Raw genomic sequence first — 9,158 nt, 5'->3', positions numbered from 1 at the left:
GGAAACTGAAATAGAAAACCATCTGTGTATTTGTCTGTATTAGTAACATGAACAAAAGATTTTGGGACAGATCCACTCGGTACCCGCTGATAGATGTATTCACCTGCTGTGAGTGAACAAAACATCAAAGGTTGAACACAAAGGTAAAAGAAAGGTTACGAGAAGGAATATGGCCTCTCAGTAGATCATTAGTGAAGACAGGTGTGTGTGCATGTATTTATTTAGGCCTGCTTTACTTACACAGATAGCAGACATATTATTGCAACAGCTGCCCTATTCAGTTTTATTTAATTGATCATAAACAGAGTTTCCCATAACATTGCTTCTACATCTGCATTGCTTTCCATTTGGGGGTTTAGGCTGGGTTTCTGTATAAGCACTTTGTGACCTGCTGCTGTAATAAAGGGCTTTATAAATATATTTGATTGATTGATTAGGAACGAGGATATAAGAAAGTCTTATTGTAGGCCTAATAAAAAAACACGCACCCAACAGTACATCCCCTCTTTGTCACCAGCCTGGGTGTCACTCATCCTACCAATAGAAGTATTTGACCCTCGCCCTCTGTCTGAGTTTGACTGTCTGTGCTCAACTAGCTGCAAGCACTCCCACAATAACAGTATTGACGTCACTAGCCATCAGTCCGCAAAACTGCGAGAGAGCGAGTGGCGATAGAAGGGAATAGCAAAGCGGCGCTGGGGGCGGCCATTTTAGGAGTATCACGGTTGCCGAATACATCTTCTGAAATTGTTTTTCTTGAGAGAGCTATATATTTTATTATAGGCGAGGATATAATACGTTTGTTTTTATTTTCCCGTGTTGTAATTCGAATTTGGGATGCAGATCAGAAGGTATAAACATTTTGCATCCGTTGTCGGACTGGTCCTCGGACTATTATGTGCGGTGGAGGCAGCTAAAGGTAAGCCAAAGACGAGGGTTTATCTCTGCGTTGTCTGCCTATGTTCGGGCGAACGAACGACTTTCATGGAAGGAAAATGAAGGCCAATCCTCCGTCTTGCCTACACATTGTTTATTATAAAAGGCTACAATTAATAACCTAGATAATGGCATTCCTACGGGATGTATCTGGTCAACCTGACAAGGCTACTGATTGCCATAGCGGATGGATGTCGCTCACTACAAAGTAGACTATTCGTCTGTGTCAGTGCATAGCGCGACACTGTAGCTATTTGATCAAAAATGCAATCAAACCCAACTTAAATTCTATCCATTTGGCATCGTCACTGTAATTTAATTAGTATCATGAAATGATGCGGGGCCATTATATCTGTATGGATGAAAGAGGTTGTTTTCTGTTTCTCCCTTCTGCCAGACGTCAATGTTATTTTGGGTGCCCATCCATTGTAGGCCTATCTGCATAAATACAATTCAATTTGCAAACATACACGTTGGCATTAGATTTTTAATATAGCCCTTAACTTATCAGAGCCCATACTATGGTTAGCCTATAGGCGTTCCCTTGTCTGCTTCATTCACCTGTTTTTATTTTTCAGGGCCCGGTTTCCCAAAAGCATCTTAAGGTTAAATTCATCGAACTTAGCTTTAAAATGCTTTTGGGAAACCGGGCCAAGTAAGCTACGTAGCACTTGTGTAACATGGATGTTTTTTAAATTTATTTTTAAAATCTACGTTACCCCAAAGCCGTGATTTAAGTGCATGTTTAAATGCCTCAAACACATTGTTAGGGCAATTTTGATTTAAATACAGATGTTTGATTTGGTAGCCTAATAGTTTTACCGACGCTGCGGGCGCACAACGTCTGATCGTCGCTTGTTAACTACGCATTGCAGACCCTTCTCACAAGTACCATTTGTATCTGGGTTTAAAAATGAATGCGTTATCATCACAGGTTTAGCTAAATCCCTACTATACTGCTAGTACAATGCTGCAGGTGCATCAGCGGTCCTCACTGAAATGCCAAAGATATGATGGACGGATTAGACACAAGAAGTAGCTTGCCAACACTGAATGCCTTTGCTGCAGGGCAGTCCACGTCGCACCAGCAGTTCAATATTGAAAGATGAAGACCTCTCATTATCAATGTATAGAACATATCTACCTTTATCCAGTGACCTCTCAATGTGGACGCTCCAAATGTAGCCTACTTTTCATGTTAAGGCAGGTGCTCAACATGCGCAGTTAGGCGCAACACTGGAGATTGAAATGTATCCTTTTTTTCCCACGGCACACCCATTTTCAAGATCAAAACGACAGGCTCCGAGTAATAGGGAAACATTCATATTCGTCTTCATTCTTTTAGCAAGGGTCATATCGATTTAAGATCCAAAGATGTCAAACAGTGAAGGCTCCACCAGCAACTCTGGTTCTTTGTGATAACTGTGTTGCCATGTCAGGCAGCTGAGGATGCTTGAGAAGAGACCACCATTGAAAAGCAATAACCTAATTTTCCGTGATTACATCAAATTGTAGCCTATCCATGTGGTGACTAAGTCATTTAATTACTCAGTCTAGACATGATTTGAATACCATGCAACTAACATAATAGCCTATATACAGTATTTGGACAATAATTGATACATTAAGCTAAAGGCTAGTTTGTGCTTCACATTTTATGATTAGAAAAGATTAAAAGTAGTCTATACTTTTTCTTCCATGATTATTGATTAGCCTTTGTCTCATGATAAACATTGTAAATACTGTTTTTCTTTCTTTGGAATATGCTGTATAACGTTAGCATATAGAGGACCTTCAGCCCAGTTCCAGGCAGTGTATGACTCTCTCTTTTGGCATTGTGTTTGGATAGTGCACCTGCTCACTTCCCAGATCTTATCAGGAAAGCGACTTGTGAAATCCACATCTTGCTGTGAGCTTATCTTTATTGTCTAAAGGTCAATTGCCTCTATGCAATGCATCAACAATAATTGTGTTCCGTTGCATGCTTGTGTGATGACAAGCTCCATTCTCACTGCAAAATACCATGAAACAATTCACATTGCTCATTCAATTAATATATTTTTTGTTTTTGATCACTCGTTTCAAAGTTGTTTCCATTGTGTCCACTTGAAGGTCCTTTCTTGAATTTTAGAAATATCCTCAGAGGTCTTTGTGTGGCCACTTTTTGAATGTACAGTGGCTTGTGAAAGTATTCACCCCCTTGGCATTTTTCCTATTTTGTTGCCTTACAACCTGGAATTAAAAATATATTTTTGGGGGGTTTGTATCATTTGATTTATTACAACATGCCTACCACTTTGAAGATGCAAAATATTTTTTGTGAAACAATCAGGAAATAAGACAAAAAATGCACTTGAGCGTGTGTACCTATTCACCCCCCAAAGTCAATACTTTGTAGAGACACCTTTTGCAGCAATTACAGCTGCAATAATCTTGGGGTATGTCTCTATAAGCTTGGCACATCTAGTCACTGGGATTTTTGCCCATTCTTCAAGGCAAAACTGCTCCAGGTCCTTCAAGTTGGATGGGTTCTGCTGGTGTACAGCAATCTTGAAGTCATACCACAGATTTTCAATTGGATTGAGGTCTGGGCTTTGACTAGGCCATTCCAAGGCATTTAAAATGTTTCCCCTTAAACCACATGAGTGTTGCTTTGGCAGTATGCTTAGGGTCATTGTCCTGCTGGAAGGTGAACCTCCGTCCCAGTCTTAAATCTCTGGAAGACAACAGGTTTCCCTCAATAATTTCCCTCTATTTAGCGCCATCCATCATTCAATTCTGACCAGTTTCCCAGTCCCTGCCGATGAAAATGATCCCCACAGCATGTTGCTGCCACCACCATGCTTCACTGGGATGGCATTCTCGGGTGATTTACATTTACATTTAAGTCATTTAGCAGACGCTCTTATCCATGTTGGGTTTGCGCCAGACATGGCATTTTCCTTGATGGTCAAAAAGCTCCATTTTAGTCTCATCTGACCAGAGTACCTTCTTCCATATGTTTGGGGATTCTCCCAAATGCCGTTTGTCCCTGACCTGTTTGGAGAGCTCCTTGGTCTTCATAATGCCGCTTGCTTTGTGGTGTGGCAGACTCTGCGGCCTTTCAGAACAGGTGTGTGTGTGTGTGTGTGTGTGTGTGTGTATATATATATATATATCTTATTTTGGGGCTTCATAGCAAAGGGGGTGAATACATATGCATGCACAACTTTTCAGTTTTTTATTTTAATAATTTTTTGTAACAAATTATTTAAAAAAATTGCACTTAACCAATTTGGACTATTTTGTGTATGTACATGAAAGCCAAATAAAAATAAATGTTAAATTACAGGTTGTTATGCAACAAAATAGGAAAAGCGCCAAGGCGGATGAATACTTTTGCAAGGCACTGTATGGGTATGATGCATTGGCAGGGTATGGCAAGCATAGAGATCCAATGATGTCAGGCCTGTTACTGTATCCTATTTTTTTTATTTATTTAACCTTTATTTAACTAGGCAAGTCAGTTAAAAACAAATTCTTATTTACAATGATGGCCTACACTGGCCAAACCCTAACCCGGGTGACGCTGGGCCAATTGTGCGCTGCCCTATGGGACTCCCAATCATGGCCGGTTGTGATACAGCCTGGAATCAAACCAGGGTCTGTCGTGACGCCTCAAGCACTGAGATGCAGTGCCTTAGACTGCTGCGCCACTCGGGAGGCCTAGTAACCAGTTATGTTATTAATAAAGTAGGTTCACACATTCAAATATGTCACTACTGTATGCAAAGAGAACACAAGGTACTGGCTTTTAAGGTCATCATTCCTAAGATTATATGGACAAGGAGAACCTGATCCGACACCAGCACTCCTACTCAGGCTGTTATTGAATAGGGACCCAGACACTACTCTATCTGCAAGCATCTCTTGGACTATCCTAATTTTAGGCGCATCCTTATTTTAAGTGGCCAAAATTAAGTTAGCATAAGCAAAGCATAGCCAGTCTGTCAGCCTGGGGGACAACGTGTGCCTCTTCCGCAAAAACAAATTCTGTTCAAATTTCTGAGGCACTCCAGGAGTCTCGACTGGTCTTTCCTCAATCATTTGCTAAGGTGAACGCACCAATTTGTAAGTCGCTCTGGATAAGAGCGTCTGCTAAATGACTTAAATGTAAATGATTTGACTCATTTGACTCAGCAAAATAGTTTATTCAAGGATTTTTACACTTACATGATTGGAATGAATCCTGCTTGGATGGGTTTAGATTATGATTGATAATGGCACATTCATACTGTGTGTTGTTTCCTAGCTTTCTGATGTTAACACACAAAGTGTATCCAGCCAATGGTTCCCCATATACCTCTCAGTCAAATGCTTGGCCTGCCTGAGCAGAGCTCTGCACGATGATGCATGGGCCTCAGCCTCTATACACAGACAAAGAAAACTGGCTGCTAGAATATCTCATTCATCATCCAATTAACAAATTGGGTTCCCAGCTTTCTGTTCAGTGGAGTTAACAAATGCACATATCATTATTATATTATAAATCATGTGCGAGTGTTCCCTAGCTGTCCAGGCCTGCTGCTTGTGTTGCTTGCCGAGGGAGACACATGTTGATTTAACTTATTGATGCCCGCGGAATGTAGTCTAGCATGTATACAGAAGGTTGGTTTGATTACAAAGGGTAAGAGGGAAGACAAATTCCATGTTTTGTGGTTTTGACAAATGTAAATCCTTGTATTTGTCAAATAAAATGCATTTTCTATATTTTTTAAAAATTGTCTTAGCAAACAGTGGACAGGTGCACCTCAGAGGCCAGTTTGTTTTAAACACCAAATGCCGGTTAGCCCTTAGTTCTAAGTGTGCTAATAGTATTGGTCTTCTTATCACAAAATGATAAGCTAAAAAATAACTGCAAAACGTCAGTGACAAACGAATGCATGATACACCAGGAATCTGTTGTCGTAAACCAAACATTTAGTGGATTCTCGTTCAGCACTAAAACCAGGATCCGGTTACAGGCTTGCTTTCATAGCAAACCACATTTGTCTGGTATCGTTGGCATCATAGGTTAAATGTGAAATATAAAGGAGAGAGAGATTTACTGTTATTCTACTCTATTAATGAGCACAGCTTTTTGATCCTGTACTAGACCTAGGCTGTTAGTTTAGTTGAATGTCATTGCTTTCAGCTGGGAAATGGTCAAGAAAATGCCACCAACCACTAAGTGATTTTGTTTGGTATATTTTGTGATTTTCTTCAGAATTCTATCCCTGTGACACAATTTCTTGTAAAGCCATCGATTATCAAACTACATTGTTGGAAGAATCCCTGTATTAGCATACAGTTTAAAGTGCATGTTCATTGTATGGTGTATCGAACATGGCCACACCTCACCATTTTCTGTGGTTTCCATCACAGGAATATCTCCCTCAGATCACAACAAAATATATGCCTTTTTTCCTAGCCTTTTTTCCCGTAAGATAATGATAATGCCTTGAATGGATTTCTCACCCCCACCCCCCCCCCTGCAAAACTATTCTTGCCCTATAATGAGGTGCCTGTCTCAAAATTAACTCTTGAATCGTTGCCTCATTTATTCATAGAATTCACAGTGGAACAAAGAGCTTTTGGGCCCAGAGTCATAATGAGAACATCACAATGCGGTCACTGTTAAAAGCCCCCAAGAATACGTGGATGAGCTCATCTTCAGAAAGTGCATAGTTTGAGCATTTAGATTTTCTTCAGTGTGAAATGTTTTTGCCAGAGAAAAAGACAACCACTGACAACCAGCTTTAAGTAGGCCTGGTGGTAACTTCCTTTCGATTGGTCCCTTTGGTAGCTGAATTGAGTCAGTGACCTGTCAAGAATGGGTCATTCAATTGTGAATATTAAATTGTTCTTCGTCATACTTGGTCAGCTGGCTGTGTTGTTGTGTCTACATTCACAGAACATACAGCGGAACAGCTGATGCATAGATTAACATAAATATTGCAGCCTGGGAATGTATGACATGTTGATTTCATTCAGATAATGTATTTGCCATGCTAAAGGCACAATCTGTAGCTTTGTCTCTGAATTTGAGTGTTTACATTTCCCCATTCCCATCCCTCAGCTTTCTAAACTAAGTGACATGATCAGGCTGTTGAAATTGCAGATGCTGCGTTGAAGAAATTTGGGTTCAGTTACCACACTTTTAGGCTACATCAGAATGTCATTTGATCACAGTACAGGAAATGTAGGGTTTTGGAATAAAACAAGCCAACAGAAACTCATATGAAACCCATGGTATTGAAGAATATAATCAATGGATTTTCAGAATGAATTTCTGAATGGAAAGCCTAAGGCGTCAAATATATTGACCGTAATGAAAATAAAAAATGGAGCCTCCTGATCTTGTCACTAACAATCCTTAACGGTGTCCTAATGATGAAACATTTACAGTGCTTGGTAATGGTGAAACCACAACAAGTTGCCATTTGTGGCCCTTGTAACATAAACAGCGGTGTTTCGTTGTAATTTGAGCCATAAAGCAGAGGCACTGCCTTATCTGGTGTGGTATCTCTCGCCCTTCCCAGAGCTTCTTTGTTACTAGGGAGAAATATAGCCCTCTGGAGCTTTGTGTCTGAACACATGAATACCAGGAGCCGTCCTGGGAAACGGGTAACCAGAGAACCCATTTACCTGCTGCAGTCACACATCCACAGGTCTCACCGGCCTATGCAGTCCTGTACTGGGACTGGGGCGGACTCCTGCAAACTCTCACTCCCTCACTCTCACTGCATAGCCTCTTGTGTGTGTCTCTCTCGCTCTCAGAGAGGTGATTGAGTTACATTCAAACCCTCAATGCCCCCACCCTCCACCACCTACCTTCTCAGAGAATAATGGTCTGGCCTTGTTGCAGGGGTGGATTGGTGGAGGGATTGCTTGGTGGACAAACAAACGTTGTTTCGTGGTTAGGGCGCTTGATGAGAGGCTCTCCTGTGTTTTGCGTGATCAGAGATATTTAGGGAGTGGTGCCATGAGACCTGGGTTTGCCCAGAGGGCTTCCCCAGAACAGTTGACGCTCTGTGGTATAGAGGCGGCTTCTGTCAATAAGCACAGCAAACACAGAAGTGTGCCCACAATGTTTTGGACTGTGGACAGATTGAGTCCATTGATTACCCCATGTCAATAGAATTCAAAGGTCCACCACTCCTCCGTGTTGTAGGTTAAGTCATGTCTCGACTTGAATTTGGATTAATTGAATACCTTCGCATTTCGTCAACCTTGTCTGACTGGTGTTTCCACTAGATATTTTTTTGACCTTAGGCATAACACTAAAGGCGTCAGCATGCTTCAGTTTGGCGAACCGAACGAGTGTACTCGCATACTCCCTTAAAAGACCATTGCTTGAAAAAGAAAAAAGCAGCAATAGTATTGTTTGTCCAGTTTGAGACGTGGGCCATTAAACACTTCCTAAAAATAGTCATAATTAATATATGACTCAAGTGTCATTATAGATATATTTTTTGTTGTTGTGATCTTAGTCGTGCAATTTTGAATCTGACTATGTTTGGTGCAGTATTCAAGTGAAAAAATGTGCATGATGAGAAGTCATCTTCTCGTTGAGTGACTACAGGCACTTCATTGAAGAATCCCTACTGTTGACCAGTTGTCAACAAGGGGGCGTAGACTTCGGCTACCGACTTCCGCTTCCTTCAAGAAAAAATGTAGTGTGCCCGAATCGCCGAAAAAACCCTTGTTGAAGTCAAACATCATATTATATGCACAAAATCTTCTAACTGTTTTGGCCGAGAAGCATGTGGGCGCATTTAGTCTTTTCACCTTTATTTAACCAGGTAGGCTAGTTGAGAACAAGTTCTCATTTGCAACTGCGACCTGGCCAAGATAAAGCATAGCAGTGTGAACAGACAACACAGAGTTACACATGGAGTAAACAAGCAACACACATAGGAGTCAGGGCTGGTGCAGGGGGTTATTATGTGGTTGTTTTTATTGAACATGCACCCGATTGTATCATCTCTATAAGCGTTCAACACATACAATTTTTATAAGAACCACTTGAGTCAAATACCGTGGAGTGCTCTAAGTTTGTGGGGAGAGCTGTTGGTTTCAATTGAGCTGGAATGCAAGGGAACTGCATTTCCTTTTAGATAAAATTTGTTAGCCATCGGATTGCAGCATTCACTAATAGCTCCACCAACAACTATAACTGCCTAATTCAACTCCTGCCTGTT

General features: G+C 40.9%; 1 protein-coding gene across 4 annotated transcripts in view; it reads left to right on the top strand.

Annotated features, from left to right (window-relative positions):
* The first annotated feature begins 625 nt into the window (after positions 1-625).
* The window catches only part of clstn1 (calsyntenin 1), a 67,914-nt gene continuing 59,381 nt past the window's right edge, over positions 626-9,158 (top strand). For 2 of the 4 annotated variants that reach the window (XM_029664587.2, XM_029664588.2), the window contains exon 1: positions 627-919. In XM_029664587.2, the coding sequence (XP_029520447.2) occupies positions 838-919 (82 nt within the window). In that variant the 5' untranslated portion in view covers positions 627-837. Of the gene's footprint in view, positions 920-9,158 lie in introns of all 4 variants that reach the window. The other 2 variants (XM_029664586.2, XM_029664589.2) reach the window with 2 other exon arrangements.

Source organism: Oncorhynchus nerka, linkage group LG7, assembly GCF_034236695.1.
Source record: "Oncorhynchus nerka isolate Pitt River linkage group LG7, Oner_Uvic_2.0, whole genome shotgun sequence".
Taxonomy (NCBI): domain Eukaryota; kingdom Metazoa; phylum Chordata; class Actinopteri; order Salmoniformes; family Salmonidae; genus Oncorhynchus; species Oncorhynchus nerka.
This window is presented reverse-complemented; position numbering and strand designations above follow the sequence as displayed.